The sequence below is a fragment of the Pipistrellus kuhlii genome, unplaced genomic scaffold, assembly GCF_014108245.1.
Source record: "Pipistrellus kuhlii isolate mPipKuh1 unplaced genomic scaffold, mPipKuh1.p scaffold_m20_p_1, whole genome shotgun sequence".
NCBI lineage: Eukaryota > Metazoa > Chordata > Mammalia > Chiroptera > Vespertilionidae > Pipistrellus > Pipistrellus kuhlii.
Window position 1 is genome coordinate 129706562 of NW_023425404.1, and position 17838 is coordinate 129724399.

The following is a 17838-nucleotide window of genomic DNA, read 5'->3' on the forward strand; positions in this document are numbered from 1 at the left end:
ATTCCAGGTTGCAGGCTCGATGCCTAGGTTGCGGGTTTGATGCCCCATAGGGCCCAGCTTAATGCTCCATAGGGGCTGTGCAGGAGGCAACCAATCAATGATTCTCTTTGATCATTGATATTTCTATCTCTCCCTCTCTCTGAAATCAATAAAATTAGATATATTAAAAAATAACTTTAATGATCAAATATTGAGAATGAGATTAATCATAATTCTGAATTTGTTCATATAAATTGTTACAATTAGAAAAATATGTAACTAGATGAAACAATATTTTATGAGAAAGGTGTATTTTATGAGAAAGATGAAAACATGCTTTGCCAGAAGGTCATGCCTTTTCTCCAGATACTCTCCTAAGGAGAAGTATATTTTGAGTTAACTAGCCCAGTTTCTTTTAAACCAGTGGTTTTCAAGCCATTTTGACTACTATCTCAAAGAGGCATTGCATTTTACATTTAAACCTGTGCACACATATATATTCACCCAGTTGGCTTAGATGGCACAATTTTTTATACTGTTACTACACTCGTTTATTAGCCACTGAAGGAAGTTTTCTTTAAATATATCTTCCATGAGTCACATTGTTTTATCCCCATTCATTGAACACAATTTCTGTACGTACTTTATTTTCACATGTTTTATTCAAAATTGTCAAAAGTTCTGGTATAAAAGCTGGAAAATAAGCATATTTATGAAAAGAATATTCATAAAATTAACTTAAAGAGTTGGCATTTTTATTTTATTTTTTAAATCCCCTCTAGAACAAAACAACTGTAATTATTAATATTAGGGAGCCAGTACATTATGGATATTTATAACCTTATTAAAGTTATGATGTGGCCTCATTAGAGCATGAAAATAAAAATTTAGCAACTTCATTTTTGTTTTTATAACTAAGACAATAATGAGTTATTTTTATAACTGACTATTCATATTTTTATTACTTTAGTGACATGCAATAATAGAATCTCTGAAACATTAGTTGGCATGTCTCTTGTGTTTTTAATTACCTGGTAAAGAGAGAAACACTTTTACAACTTCTCAATTGAACTCACTGCTTTTAAAATAACAAGTTTATCTGCTAATATTCTCTTGTGAGCATTTTAGAGCATGGCTATTGTAAAATTATACCTATTGTTTATTAAGATTAACTTTCTTTTATAAACTGACATTCTGTGGGGATTAGAAACAAAGAAATGTAAAACAAAAGCACACACATAAAAGACATTTAAAACAAATGAACCTGTGTTATGTATAGTGGAGGACATGCTGATTTAAAATATCTTGGGGCCTGGCCAGTGTGGCTCAGTGGTTGAGCATCGACCCAGGAACCAAGAAGTTGCTGGTATGATTCTTAATCAGGGCACATGCCCAGGTTGCAAACTTGATTCCCAGTAGGGTGCAGGCAGGAGGCAGCCGATCAATGTTGTTTCTCTCTCATCCATGTTTCTATCTCTCTTTTCTTCTCTCTTCCTCTCTCTCTTAAAAAAATAAAATAAAACAAAAACTTATATTTAAAATATCTTGGGAAACAAATACCTTGAATTAAAAAAAGGTTATTTATTTTAAAAATTAATATGGTCTGAAATAATGTTGGCATGCTTTAAATAGCCCATAGGCAGTATTTCCTTTAAGGTTCATTAAGTGGTAAACTGTGCCAGTTGCTAGATATACAATAATGAACAAGATAATTCCTACCCTCTAAAGCTCACAGTTTAGTGGGAGATTATTACAGGTAGTGAAAACACATCTGCCTAAGTAGCCAAGCATGAGTCAGGCTGCAGATAAAATGAAGTTTGTGCTGCTTGCGTCCAGTCTATGGAGTGTGAGTTCAAAAAGTAGAGGCAGCATGTGAAGTTATAATAAAGAGCACTGAGCTTGGACTCAGGAAGCTCACTTCTGCTGTGTGGGACTTCAGCAGGTTGTTCTCACCTAAACTTTACATTTGCAGAAATGTGAATCGTTGATTTACAAACCTGTTTTCAGCCAATGAACTTTTACTGCAAATGGTTGCGATTCCGTATGACACATTGGAGCTGCTCTGATGGTCTTGTATGAAGCACGATGTGAAAACCTCCTGAGTACGTTGCAGTACAGATAAGTTTTAGCTAATATTCTGCTTCTACCAGTTATTGGCTATACTGTGTAAGCTTTTTGCTTCTAATTGTGGAATGAAAAGCTTTGGCCTATATTGAAAGAATTTCAGGCATTTGGCCAGCAAGCAGGTGCGGGGACTTGGGGAAGGCTCTGAAATGAATCTGTGCCTACTTGTAAGGTTAATCCATAGGATCTGAAGGTAAACCTGGTTTAGTCTGCTGGAGGATGGGGAGGATGGTTCAGAGGATGATCCATGTCTCCTCTGTGCCCAGACAGGTCCCCCCCACCCCAAAGCCATCTGCAGCTGTTGGAGACCTATTCTTGGGGCTATTGGGGTGGAGGTATTGTCCTGGGTTTGCTCACATCTCTCCTCTAGGCCTCCCCACCTCAGCATGCATCTGCCCACCGGGCTTTTCCACCTGTTCTCTGCTTCTGACTCACTCTTTACCTCCCTGACCACCGCTCAGCCTCCTGATCGTTCCTCTGCCTTCAGAATTCTGGAAAGAGTATTTGCTTTTTGGAGTATATACTATGTTTGAAGTATTTTATGGTATTTTCTCTGATGTCTTTAAAGAATCTTTGTGCCTCTGGAGATGAAACTTACAAGTTTCACCTTTTTATTAGGATGTTTAAAATTGTTTAGAAGTCTTACTATTGTTATTGACAAAGATGACAGTAATAGAGCATGAATAAGCTTGCAGTGAACAATAAAAATAAAGGAAACATTCCATTTATATTTAAAACCTCTTTACTGAAATATGACTGATTTGTAAAAAAAACTGTATATATTTAATGTTCATAGCTGGATAAGTTTAGGGTATCTTTGAAACCATCACCATCACCAAAGCCATGGACATATTCATCATCTTCCAAAGTTTCCTACTTCATTATTATTATTATTATTATTATTATTGATAATCCTTAACATAAGATATACCACTTAAATAATTTTAAGTATATAGCACAGTATCATTAGCTATAGTTACTATACTGTGTGGTAGATACCCAGAATTTATCTGTCTTGTATAACTAAAACTTTGTACCCTTAGATCATCACCTTTCTCTTTTCCCCGTGCTCCTAGCTTCTGGTGTGACCATTCTTCTCTTTGCTTCTATGAGTTTGACTATTTTTGATTCCACATATAAATAAGATCATTACAGTGTTTATCTTTCTGCATTTGGCTTGTTTCACTTAACATAAAGTCCTTCAGGTCCATCCAAGTTGTTGCAAATGACCCAGAAAGGTTATGTTTAAGTTTAGCTTGAAATTACTAGTAGGAGTGAACAGATCCAAGTAATAGGAGTAGAATTGACAAGTAATTTTTCTGATAAATCAGATAAGGTTATTCCAGATATTTTCAATAACCACTCCTCCCTATGTCACCCCAACCCCCCCCCCGTCAAGACCAGAGGAAAGCCCATATATAGGCATATGTTTACTTCTAGGCACCTGTCTAACCTAAGAAGAGCTGTATCACAGGCAGGTACATCATTAGGGAAGAGTAGAGTGCTCCAGCAATATTTGTTGTGGGCTAAACGTACCAACTTGGCTTATGACACCTTGCTATGATGTGATTTAATGATCTTGATCTTTCTGCATTGGTTTTGTTTGTTTGTTTGTTTTTATACATCTTTAAAGAATTGCCATTATGGCTAATTCTTACTAATTATCTCAGGCTGACAGTTTGCATTATCTTTCAAGCAAAATCTCTTTCTGAAGCACGAATGGTACTTTTTATCATGAAATTTCCTATTATGAAGAACACTCTGGTTTTATAGTGTTCCTCTATTTTCTATAATTCTTTCTTTATTTTGTGAAATCTCTGCTTGTAAGTCTTCACTTCCTTGTTGCTGATAGCTTCTGCTTTTACTCTTCCCATTCATGTTCTTGAACCAATTTCTTTTGCAGAGTCATGTCTTTGCACTGATAGAATTCCCTGACAATTTCTGCTGCAAGGATCTGGCCAAATTCAGTAAATGAAAGTCAGGTTCCAGCTTCTATATTTGTCCTTACTGCTCATGTTTGGCTGATACTTCATCACTCAGCTTGGAATGGAAATTGCTGCTTTCTTTTACAACTATTGTTAATATAAACTTTGTTTGGGAAACAGCAATCATTTGTCTTACCTGATTTTTTAACTTCTCACTCTGATGATCTTCCAGCTGTCCATTGTCAAATTGATCCTATCCATATCATTTGTATTATTTTTACCCTTAAATTCAGAAGCATTATCAGATTGTCTCATTTGCATAGCAGACTACTTCCAAACTTCTACTTATTCTATTTTTTTTTTTTACCTTTATTCTTGATAATATTCCCCCATTGTCCCCTCCATCCATTTTCTATCTCACCCCAGGCCTTCACCACTCTATTGTTTGTGTCCATGGGTAATGCATATATGCATATAAATTCTTCAATTAATCTCTTCAGTTAAACAAGCCAAATGCAGGAAGACAAACACTGCCTCCCTTCCCTTCCCTCTGAGATTCATCAGTCTATTCCATGTTTCCAGGCCTCTGGCTCTATTTTATTCATCAGTTTATTTTGTTCATTAGTTTCCTGTTCATATATTTTGATTTTTACATTCAATTATTGATGGATATGTATTTATTGCCATTTTATTGTTCAAATTTTTTTAATCTTTTTTCTTTTTCTTTTTAAAGAAGACCCTTCAATATTTTATGTATAATAATATTGATTTGGTGGTGATGAACTCTTTTAGCTTTTTTTTGTCTGGGAAGCTCTTTATCTGACCTTCAATTATAAATAATAACTTTGCTGGGTAGAGTAATCTTAGTTATAGGTCCTTGCTTTTCATCACTTGGAATATTTCTTGCCACTCTCTTCTGGCATGCAAAGTTTCTGTTGATAAATTAGCTGACAGTTGTATGGGTGTTCTCTTATAAGTAGTAACTAACTGCTTTTCTGATGCTGCTTTTAAGATTCTCTCTTTGTCTTTTGTCCTTGACATTTTAATTATGATGTGTCTTTGTGTGGGCCTCTTGGGTTCATCTTGTTTGGGACTCTGTGCCTCCTAAACTTGTAAGTCTATTCTTTCACCAGGTGGGGGAAGTTTTCTGTCATTATTTTTTCTATAATAGGTTTTTAATTTCTGCTGCTCTCTATTCTTCAAGCACCTCGTGATGTGAATGTTGGTACACTTGAAGTTGTCCCAGAGGCTCCTCACACTATCTTCATATTTGTGGATTCATTTTTCTTTTTGCTATTCTGATTGGGTGTTTTTTGCTTTTTTATATTCTAAATTCTTAATTTGATCCTTGGCATCCTCTATTCAATTGTGGAACCCCTGTATTCTTTATTTCAGTTAGTGTATGCTTCATGTTTTGAACTCTGTATCTGGTAGCTTTCTTGCTTCCATTTTATTTAGATCTTTTTCTGGAGATTTCTCCTATTCTTTCATTTGTGACATGTTTCTTTGTCTCCACATTTTGGCTGCTTCCCTGTGTTTGCTTCCATGAATTAGGTAGATTTTCTATGTCTCCCAGACTTGGTAGAGCCACCTTGTATAGTAGGTGTCCTAGAGGGCTTAGTGGCTCAGCCTGCCCAGTCACCTGAACTGTGCATTCCAAGTGCACCCCCTTGTAAGCTGTGTGCACAGTCCTATTATAATTGAGCCTTGATTTATGTTGGTATCACTGAGAGGGAATGATCCCCAGGCCAATCTGTTGTGAGGATCAGCTGTGTCTATATCTGAAGAGCGGAGGTACCAGAAACATTCCTATGTAGCAGGACTTGCTTCAGGCGACTTTGGTGCTCACCAAGTCCTCCCCTTGAATGTGTCACTCTCGGAAGTGGTGGGCTTGTAATTTGGTGTAGTTGAAGTTGACCACCAGGGGCACTGGTTCTGGGGCCTCCATGAAGGTGCAAAGTCAGTTTCTGCCTGTCCTCTGCCCAGGGCCACCCAGCATGACCTAAAAAGCAATAGTGGGTGCAGATGGCTGCTACTTGTGTTGAGCTTGGAGGTGCTCAGGAGAGGCCAAGCTGTGAACCATGATGAGGCTGGGGTCACTTATTGAGAGAGATGAGGCACACTGATGCCAACTACTGCTTGTTTGAGAGTTTTTAGGAAAGTCCAAAGCAAGAGAGGCCAGTTGTATGGCAAAGGCTTGGATGAGCCTGCAAATAAGAAAGAGTGGGGGTTTCAGGGAATCATAGGGTGGGGTAAAAAGTCTGAAGTAGGCTGATGGAAATTCAGATATGGCGCAGCCTGTCAGTTGTGGCAGGAAGATTAAGGAGCCATCATCGTTGCCTTTTGCTGAGTGTCCTTTTCCTGGCTCATAACTGGTACCTTCTTGCTGTGTCTTCACATAGTGAAAGGGACTAAGACTCTCAATGGGGAGGGGAGGTCTCTTAGAAGGCACTAATCCTATTATGAGAGCTCCAGCCTCACGACTTAAGTATTTCCTGAAAGTCCCACCTCCTAATACCATCATCTTTGGAGGATAGAATTTTAAAAAATATATATTTGTATTGATTTCAGAGAGAGGGGGGAGAAACAGGAATGATGAGAGAGACTCATTGATCAGCTGCCTCCTTCACACCCGCTACTGGAAGCCCATAACCCTGCATGTGTCCTGACCAGAAATCAAACCATGACCTCCTGGTTCATGGGTCTATGCTCAACCACTGACTCACACCAGCCACACTGGTGGGTAAAACTTCAACATGAGAATTTTGGAGGTGCACAGAATTCTGCATTTTTCACATCAGTTCTTTGTTCAACCATATCCAAGCTAGCACTTAATTTTTTGATCTTTTAAAAATATTTTGATGACTGTGTTTTTTACATTTTCAAGATTTCTAAAAGGTTCTTTTTCAAATATTCTTGTTCTCTGCCCCCCTTGTTTATATTTAAAATTCTGTCCTTTAATGGATGTTACCTTTCATTTAGCTCTTAAAACTCAACAGACCAACCTTTGTCTGACGTTTTCTTAAAATAATTAAGGAATTCATGATCTTATTATTGAGTGATATCTTTCTTAGCATTAGATTTCTTTATACATTTTTGGAATTTGGGTTTCTATATTCCTTATGAAAAGAAAAAGTATTTTATTATTATTATTTTTTGTGTGTGTGTGCGTGTGTGTATGTGTAGTTTTCTCTGTGTCTACCTTTCTTTTCCCTGTGTTTACTTTTTCTTAATCTAAAAATGTTATGTTTGTCTTTACTTGACTTTTCACCCTTCTAGATCAGACTTATCTTAAAATGTCATGTTAAGACTCCTGTCCCAGATTTATGTTGGGGATATCATAGAATTAGACATCAAATCAGCAGAGTGGCTCACTGATTGTGTGTAAATCTGTAAACCAGGAGGTCACGGTTCGATTCCCTGTCAGGTCACATGCCCTGGTTGCGAGCTTGATCCCCAGCATGGGGCATGTAGGAGGCAGCCGATCAAGGATTCTCTCTATCTCTCTTTCCCTCTTCCTTCCTCTCTGAAATCAATTTTTTTTAATCATCTTTCCTGATTGAGAGATTATGCTTATATTCCCAAACCTTTAAGTCGGACACCTAGGTTTTATTCAGCATCTCTTCAGCATGACTCTGGCTTTTAAGAAATGAACCTGGCTTGGGTTGGAGAACTTTGAGTCATGGCCCCAATCCTACTTGAAGAACTGGAACCCAGCCGGCTCATGGTTTTATCTCTATTCTCCACTTTGCATTTCTGGTCAATTTCTTGCCTGTAGGCATGTCCATTTCTTTATGAATATAAATACTTCTAAAATGTTTTTTCTTTCTATAATTGACCATGTATATGGAGTAGAAGAAACAAATCAGAGTATAAACTCATTGTGCCATCTTTATCACATGCTATTAATGACTTTTTCATGTTTATATTTTAATCTTTTCAACTTTAAATGCCTCTTCTAGGAAGATACACAACTTATTCATCAACAGTAAGCCCTACTATGCAAATCACAGACATCATAAGTATATCATAGTTTCTAAAAATTTATTATTTTAATTGATTTTGTAATAGAAAAAAATCTGAATTTTAATTGTAGGATATTTTACATATCAGAATATGTCAATACAGGAGTGAGCAAAAGTAGGTTTACAATTGTGAGTATGTGAAACACAGTTAATAAAGCTATCATAAAAATTATAGACTGCATGTCTTTTTCCATATAAACAACTGCTTATAAACCTACTTTTGCCCACCCCTGTATATTTCTTATATGTGCATTTGAATGTGTGTATAAATGTGTATTTTCCATACCTACTAGGGTCCCACTGGGTTTATTTATTTGTTTATAGTTACTCGTGCTCTCAATCTGGCCTGAAATACCCCAAATATGATTAAAACATCTTTTTATTTCAGAATATAGAAAGAAATCTGAAATTTCTAATGGAAATTTGGGGCTCTGCTATGAAGCTGTTTCTCCTAATAGTTTCAATTGATTTTATTGCTTGATTGTTTTTAACCTCTTACAAAACCCAGATGGCTGGACTTACTCTGTGTACAGGCTTGAGAGGAAACCAACTGGCCCACCAATGTTTTTATTTCTCATGATAGTGTTTCCATGTGGAAGTCGGTAGCTCAGGATCACAGTCGGAGTCAGCTGGATGCTGAGGCCTGTGCTGCTTGTCTCTTGAACTTTGTGGAATTTGGAAGTCATCAGTCCAACTTAGCAGCTCATTCTTTAAAACCAGGAAGTTCTGTATTTTCCTTGGCCTCTTTCTTCCAGCAAATATTACAAGACCTCAATTCTCATTGTGGGCTAATTATTCTCTTCTATTTGCTGGAACCATAATTTAATGGGAGCTATTCCTACACAAGGAAATGAGGGGAGAAATTATATAATTGAGAATAATGGTTTGAAAGCCATGGATGTCTAGAATCTTGTGCTAAGTCTGTTACATACTAGCTTGGTGGTCTTCATAGGCAACTCACTGAAAAAGAAAAGTTTTTTCTCCACTTTTAAAATGGTGATATCATAAAGACTAAGTACTTATTGGATGACAATAGGAGCTAGCCCTTAGTTAATTGAGACCTATAGTTACTAACCAAACACTTTGCAATTAAAAGGGTTGTGATTTTAACTCAGCAGGTTCTCAATCAGAGAAATTCCAATATATGAAAGTCCACATGTAATAAAATAGGAATATGTGTAAGGTTATTTTTATTATTAATATATACTTTTTATTACTAATTTATATTTAACTAACTGCCAACTTAATATTTTTAAGAGAATCATAATGGAACTTCCCGAAGAGAAACCAGTTATTTATTCATACTTAGTACTTTTTATTATTTATACCAACACACTCAGAAAATAAATTTTTCTAAGAAATATGAAACTCAATAACACCAAGTTGCTTAGAAAAGTCTTTCTTTATTGATGACATCTGGGCAGGATGAACAAAAACTCCATGTCTTTAGTGTTTCTAAGCAATACTGGATGGTGAAAGAAATAGTGCAACATTTATAGGTAAATGAAGCTGAAGATCTATGTTGAAATACCAATGACAGTGCTCTTCTCTATAAATATCTGGTCTATTTCTTGGCATTCTTAAAAACAGTGATAAAATATACAGAAATTATTTATTAGCCATTTCTGAACCAAAACTTAAAGATGTATGTAATTTTTGTATTTCAGGCCCTCCAGGGAAACGAGGTAAGAGGGGCCGAAGAGGAGAATCTGGTAAGTTGCTTTTTCAGCTGCTTAGGTTCCACTTAGGTTACTGACTCTGTTCCTCCTAATTAATTATTGTAACGTGTGTGTGTGTGTGTGTGTGTGTGTGTGTGTGTGTGTGTGTTTAAGTCTCTATCATATCTAGAATATATTTTATTTTCTTATTGCCATCAAAGGAAAAGTTTGCCAAATATTATTACTAACCACTGGCACTCAATTTTGTCTTCTTTATTGCGTCAAGTCCATCCTTTCAGTGTACCCTGAGGGTTTCTTAGCTGCACACAGTGTGGCAACATCACCATGCTTCCATTTTCATAGGTGGTTGTTCCACACATACAGGTTCTCTGTGAAAACATCTGCTTTGGGACACCAGGGCACATGTCTAGGAATGCTTTATTATTATTTTGTCCAACTGGTACAATTTTGTCATGCTTTTACTCTCATTCACTTCAAAATTTGGGAATTTTTATTTCTCTTGTATAACCATAGGATTTTAGTGGTGACAGGAGTCTTAGCAATCAATCCAGCATTTTCATTTTGTATTTGAGGAAATGGAGGTCCACAGAAGTCAGGTGATTTGGCCAAGGCCATGTAGTTTTTTAGCAGAACTTGAAACACAACCAGTTGTCCTGAAGCCACTTTAGTGAGTTTTTGCTTCCAGGCCAAATCCCTGTATGCAAAATGAAACAGAAGAGTGAAATAAAAACTATTTTTTTTTAAACCAAATATCCAAGTGAGTGAGTTTACTTACTGCTTTACTTGTATATAAAGTCTAAGACTCCAAAAATGTAAATGACCATGTGAGGCCACTGGTTCTTATTTGCAAGATAAGAGGAAGGCAATTTAAATTTTGATTCTGGTGTGTGATAAGAAATATTATTCTCAATAAGTAATTTTCAGTATTAAAAACAATCATTACTAAGGGCTCAAACAGTAGAAATACTAACCTATCAAAAAAAAGCAGAGTGCAGATTTATTTTATCTTGTCTCATTTCTTCTTCTTCTTGGAAAAATAAAAAAGATGTCAAAGTAGAAAGGGTTTATGAAAATTCAAGAATTTGGGTAGTGTGGCTGCTTAATTACTTTAAGAGTATTCTCAAAAGTTGCCTTTAAACCTCACTAAGTCTAAATGATTGGTAATTTGAATAGGTATTCCCTATGAAAAGTGCAGTTTCATAATAGAGGATGCTTTGAGAAAAAAGAAATGATAAAACATTGGTGGACTCAAATAGTCACTGAATTGATCTTTGTGTCAAGAGAAATAGGATTGAGGGGAGGAAAGTGAAAACTTTGTGTGTAAGCAGAGTTTTATAGAAAATGTAAAAGTTAATTCCCAACTCTCTGGTCACTTAGAGTTGGTGTTTTAATTGAACCTATGGTGTGTGAACTGTTGAAATTTTCTTAGAATTTGCTGGTGTTTTGATGAGAAAACATAGTTTTAAAGAAACACATAAATGTCAAAGCTTATTTTTTTATGTATTGACAATACTATTGAATGAAAAATATTCTTAGAACAAATAATAAATACATTAGTAATTTAGCCATTTTAAAAAGCTCAAGAAAGTTTACATATCAGTTCTCTATAATTGGCCTATTATAAATGACAAAAAATCCTCATGATTCATATTTTATCTAAATTTTTAGGTATATAAATTAGACATACTTTCCTTAAAATATATAAATGTCTCAGTAATTCATAAACAAGCCTCCGGGAATCTGAAAATTCCTTGAAATTTTATGGTAAGTTTTGTATGCACATAGACATAAATGTAGTTTGCTGATACAGTGTCAAAGGGTTATGTTCTAAAAAAAGATTAAGAATCCCCGACTTCTTTGCCCCTTGTATTGTGCTGATGATTATGATGATGCTTTAATCTTAATATTTTGCATATTCACTAATTTGTCTCTTCCTTTTTTTCTTTCTTACTCCCTCCTCCCACCATATAGGTCTTCCTGTAAGTATCTGCTGCATTTTGGCTCTTCTACATTAATCAGGATCACGTATGTTAAAACCTGGTTAAAAACCTCAAAATATCATCTATATTTCAATTAGGAAAATGTTACTGACTGGTTAAGACTACTTAACTTTGGGAAGTTACTTTTTGAAGTGCACTGTTTTGTGATCGTGTGATATGTTGGAGTGCCATATGTGTCAGCTAGAAAGACGTTTCATCTCAATGCCATCATAAACAATGGCTCTCTTGGGACTGTTGAAATAACTTATGAAGTTCCTGATAGCAAATGCTTTCCCTGGAATTTGGACTTTTTCTGCAAGCAAATCTCCGAGCTCTTTCACACTGCTTTTTTTTCATCTGTTGAAACTTGTGTCTTGAAGTATTTGCGTTTGCCAGTCCACCAAATGTAGATGGCAACCTGATCGTGGAAACGATACCCCCTGTGGGCTTGGTCCAGGGCTCCCCCCCAGGCGTCCCTCCTTTTGAAGTCCGCTGGACTTCTGCCTGCGCGGAAAGCATGATATGGAGCCCTTGGAGAGTTGCACTTTCTTTTTTCTTTCCTTGAGTAGGTCATCGCGCCAGCATTCCAGTCTGCTTTGCACCCACAGGAACAGATTATCTTGTCAGCTTTGAGCTGGATGTGTTTTTGAGTAATATCCTGGCTATCTGCTGTCTGACCTCAGTGTTTGTACTGCGCGCTGGTCGTTTACGGTAGCGATGATCGTTGGCCTCCAGCTATTTTCTCATCCTCGATCAGCCACTCTGCTCCAGGGTTCACGGACTCCACCTTGGCAACCTATCTAACAGGCCAGCATGGTCCGGGAGAGGGGCTTAGCATCTACTCGCTTACTTTATTCGGAGGAAGCATTGGCTTCCAAATATCTTTTGCAGTCTTCCTGCCACATTCAAGGATGGAACATAAATCATGTTGGAAATGACTGTGCTTCTGTAACTGACTTTGGTTCTTGCTTAATGCTAGGCAGATGGCATGCCCCGGGCATTGGAGCTTGATTCTTTGTCTTCTTACTTAAGCCTATGTCTTTAAAACTAGAAACAAACCACTACTGCCCAGAGGAAACTGGAGATTACAGCCAGAATAGAGTGTTCAAGGTTTCTTTTTGTGGATGTAAGTATTAGGCAGGCCAAGAGGTAGTTAAAGCTTGTTTTTGCCTTAATGATGATGTTCAGGATTCTACTATTTCCTCTTTGGCCCTTCACAATTTTGGCAGACACATATTTCTTGCTTTCTTGGGGCCATCAGTCCAGGTTCTTTACAGATTTCAATTTTTCTTCCTTTTATTATATAAAAAACTGATAAATAATACATTTTAACCCTCTAGTAGATGGCAGGCCATATTCTAGGCATTACATGATTTCATTTTGTCTCACAACCACCCTTGGATGTTGCCAATCCCATTGTTTAATGAGGAAATTGAGGGTCAAAACTACACAGTTACAGAGGGTTTGCAAAACTGCAATTCAACAAGATCAGTCTAATTTGAAATGCTTCTACCCTTGCCCCCCCACCCCTCATAGCAGGTGCCCAGCCCCGCCTGGCCACTCAGTGCCTGCATGTGTGCTGCCCAGAGGCCCAGAGCGGCTGGGGGGCGTGGATGCTGCCATATTTGTTGAGTTACTTTGCATACTCAGTCCTGATTGGCTGGTGGGCATAGCGAAGTGATGATCAATTTACATGCTTCTATTTTATTAGCGTAGATGTTACTATCAGGTACTTTTTCTTGTTTTCTTTCTCATAAAGATAATATGTATTGAAACATTTTTCTAAAGGGATTTATGCAAGTGCTTTGAGCACCTAGCTTGGATATCACAAATGTAGTTGCTGAAATGATTTGCCTAACCTTTGTGTTACCTGATTCCAAAGGACATGAAATGGTACCCCTCTATTTTGGATAAAATAGACTCATGTTTCAATAAGAAGCAAAGAATATGTTTAAATTTACAAAATAACTCCAGGGTTTTCAAATGTAGCAACATTTCACTAGTTTTGACCTTTTTTAGAGTCAATGGGTAGGAAGATTTTTTTTCCTTCGGTCCACAAAGGAGCCATTCTAATATTCGCAGGTAACAGAATCAAACAAGTCCTCTACCTGTAGCCAGAAGAGTCAGGAGACCTGTTTTAGGTGTTTTTATTTTTATTTTTATTTGTATCAGTTTATCAAGCCCTGTAATTGTGCTTTATTGACAGAGATATGATGTTATAGTTGGTAGCATAAACCTCTGAGGTGAATATGACACGGTTTGTGTAGCCTGTTCTGCTCCATCCAGCTTCAACAATCGCCAACTGGATTGGAAGCCCAGAATCTTATTGACAGATGAATGAAGCGTATTTAGCCAAGGTAAACTTAACAATGCTATTTCTGCCAATGTGGTAGATGCATTAGGAAAAGAGATCCCTGTGGAACTTTACAAGAGAAACTCTGCTATCTTTACTTCATATTGAAAAAACAATATCATTTTTAAGTCCATAGTAAACATTTTCCAGGTGTACTAATAACTACAATTTATAGAAATTATTTACCACATGTCACTTTACACCCCAATTTTCATACCAGCTCAGGGATTGCATCCATTCTGCACAGGAGAAAACTGAGGGTTGGGTAAGTCAAGCAATTTGCCTATGGGCTCACATTTAGCAGGAGGAAGAACCAGAATTTGAACCCAGGCCTATTTATCTTCAAAGCTTATCTCCACCTAGATTTCAACAAGATTTTTTTAGGCACGTAAGGTTTAAGTTCTATCACTTTCTTTACAGATATATTTTTGTACCTTTTCCTACCATCTATGGTTCATTTTAAGCTTTTCTTAGTTGTCAGTAGATCTTACATCTTGTATGTGCTCTTTCATTCTGCCAGTTACTCAAGACAACGTATCGGTCATCTAATTCTCATGTAATGAAGTAAATGGTATGGAAGTGTGAGCTTTGGCTCTTCAGTCAAGAAAACAGAATATAGCCCAGCTGGTGTAGCTCAGTGATTGAGCATTGACCTATGAACTGAGAGGTCACAATTTAATTCCTGGTCAGGGCACATGGCCTGGTTTTAGGCTTGATACCCAGTAGGGGGTGTGCAGGAGGCAGCAGATCAATGCTTCTCGCTCTTCTTGATCTTTCTGTCTCTCTCCCTCTTCTTTCCTCTTTAAAATAAATAGACATGTATTTTTCAAAAAAAGAAATTATCATACACACAAAAAAGAAAACAGAATTTAAAATTATCATGGAGTTTTTCCAGCCAATTTTCCTTTAGTTGCTTCACTTATTAAAACATTTTAATTTCTATTTTGGCTCAAAAAATGTGCTTTTGAATGTGTGGCAACTATTACTTTTTCTTAATAATGGGGTATTATTATTGATGGAGTGAACAATTTTGTAGTAAGCAATTTTGCTACCAAATACCAGGATGGCTAGGTAAAGTCAGATGTAGTTACCATAACAAACCAAAGAAACTAATGAGACAAACCTGGAGAATTAACTTGTGTTTTTTTTTTTTTTTTTTTTTTTTTTTTTTAAATATGTTTTATTGATTTTGTACAGAGAGGAAGGGAGAGAGATAGAGAGTTAGAAACATTGATGAGAGAGTCATCAATCAGCTGCCTCTTGCACACCCCCTACTGGGGATGTGCCGGCAACCAAGGTACATGCCCTTGACCGGAATCGAACCCGGGACCTTTCAGTCCGCAAGCTGACGCTCTATCCATTGAGCCAAACCAGTTTCGGCTAACTTGTGTTTAAAGGCTATTTGGGGGCAGAGTTATAGCAGAATGGCCTTAGGCTGTCACAGAGGAGTAGTTCATTTTGGGACCCTGCCCACCAGTTTGTCTCCTGGAACGAAAGGTAGAAAAAGAGGATATAGTTATTACTTCTTACATAGAATAGGTTCCCCAGTGCCTTTTCATGCCTTCTGTTTTGAGTGGTTCAAGCTACCACATTTGAAGAGGGAGCTGTGTTCAGGCAATTGGCTTTAATGTTTCCTCTGATGTTGCTTATATAGATTTTGTGCCAGATTAAGCAGAACTTTTGAATTTCTGATGGGGCAAAGATAATGGGTAAAGAACTACAAAATGAAATACGTAAGAATGCTACATTTAAAAAAAAGAAGAGGAGAAAATAGACACAAAATATTGACAATATTTTTCTTTGCAAAGTTATTTTGTCTTGTGGCCTATTTCTGGATCCCATCTGTTTTAGAATAATGTTTGCTGTTATAACAGACACCTCCTGACATGTTAGTGGCTTACCACAATAGAAATTTATTCCTTATACATGGCGAGGGGCAATACTTCTTGCAGGGACCCAGACTCCTGGAGTGTCTGCTGTCTTTCTCATGTGTGTGTTCTAAGGTTACCCGGGGCATAGACATACAGCCATCAGATAACATAAATAAGGAAGGAGAATGGAAGATCAGAGGAAGTTAAACATTTTGTGGTTTATATCACTTCTGACCACATCTCTTTGGCAAGAATCAAGTGGCATTTTCACACCTAAAAGCACGGGAAGGAGAGAAATGTAGCTGTGAGCTCAGAAGAAAAGTAAACACATTTGGTCACCAGCCAGTGTCTGCTGCCATGTCTGGAACTAATTCCTGAAGAAATAGACAGAACCAGAAATCCCCAGAGGGATGTCATAGGTATGTCACTTGGGTAATAATGTGACCTGTAACATTTCAGAGAAGAAACACTTCATCAACACTCTTATCATTAGAAACATTGAACAGAAAAAGACATTTTTAAAAAAGGGAAGAGATTTCTTTTTAAAAGAGCAGCATAGAAGTTTGGGGGTGGTTTGTAAGAAGAATAAGGTATTAATGCCAGGCCATGGCCCTTAGGCACCCCCTGTTACTTTTTAACCTCAATGATGATGAAGGCTTCCTTTCTTTAAGCACTTGCAGAATCTTTAAAGCACCCACAGACACTGCTATGGCCTTATCTTCCTTCTTCCCTTTTTTCATGCCACTGAATGACTTCATTACTTTGCATTGGGCCCAGGGTGACTTCCTCAACTAGAAATAATTCTGGTTATTTATCGTGCCTCATATGCCCAATGGTTTCAGGTGGAAGTTTAATTTTTAGTAATAAATCGCTTTGTGAAAAAAATGACAAAAACTTTTAGAGTCACTTTTATGAGGTTTGAAGAGCGAGCAGCTGCCATTCTCAATCATAGTGGAAAACATGATTAAATAAAAAAGGGAGAGCTGAAGGGTGAATCCTCTCTGTCCCATGGATACTTGGTAGAGGAAATAAAAGAGCTGGAAGAGTGTTTCTTTGTAGATTAAAAAATAAAAACAAATAAAAAACAATAGAGAGCACAGGCAGTTAGAATTATTCAAAAGGAACCTCTCAGATTTAAAATCTTTGTTGTTGGTTGCTGATTGGCCACCTGCTTGCTTGCTTGCTTGCTTGCTTTCTTTCTTTCTTTCTTTCTTTCTTTCTTTCTTTCTTTCTTTCTTAATATATTTTTATTGATTTTTTACAGAGAGGAAGAGAGGGATACAGAGTTAGAAACATCGATGAGAGAGAATCATTGATCAGTTGCCTCTTGCACACCCCCTACTGGGGATGTGCCGGCAACCAAGGTACATGCCCTTGTCCGGAACTGAACCTGGGACCTTTCAGTCTGCAGGCTGATGCTCTGTCCACTGATCCAAACCGGCTTAGGCCACCTGCATACTTTCTAATATCCAATCTATAGACCAGTGGGGTGTCATATCACTTTTTCCTGGTTGACTTTGCCGCATTCCTGGGGCTGCCTGGATATATTATTTCCTGGGATAAATTAGGGAAGTAAGTAGATTTGTGAGGCAAGTAGTTTGGATATATTTTTAAAATGTTAATATTTTGATCAAGGTCAAGTGAGTGTTTTTAAGGGTATAGCCTGGTGTCCTCAAAAATAGCTAAGCATTTAATAATTTTCCGTATTACTTGATTGTAGAGAAAACTCAGTTCCCCGTTCTTCCATACCAGCTACTTGAATGTTATGATTTCCTCTTACACAAGAGTGGCCCCTATTTAATTTCTGGTCATGTGAGCACCATGAAGTTGTCCTACATTTAGCCCAAGTTAACTAAATGACCTGCTTAGTCTGAATTGGGCCCTGGACAATAATATAGAAAGA

At 37.1% G+C, this 17838-nt stretch overlaps 1 protein-coding gene across 3 annotated transcripts in view; it reads left to right on the forward strand.

Moving 5' to 3' along the window:
• The window catches only part of COL25A1 (collagen type XXV alpha 1 chain), a 452093-nt gene that overhangs the window by 231963 nt on the left and 202292 nt on the right, over window positions 1-17838 (forward strand). For all 3 annotated transcript variants that reach the window (XM_036409348.2, XM_045589089.1, XM_036409357.2), the window contains exons 3-4: window positions 9721-9765; window positions 11704-11711. In XM_036409348.2, coding sequence (XP_036265241.1) covers window positions 9721-9765; window positions 11704-11711 — 53 coding nt within the window. The remainder of the gene's footprint in view (window positions 1-9720; window positions 9766-11703; window positions 11712-17838) is intronic.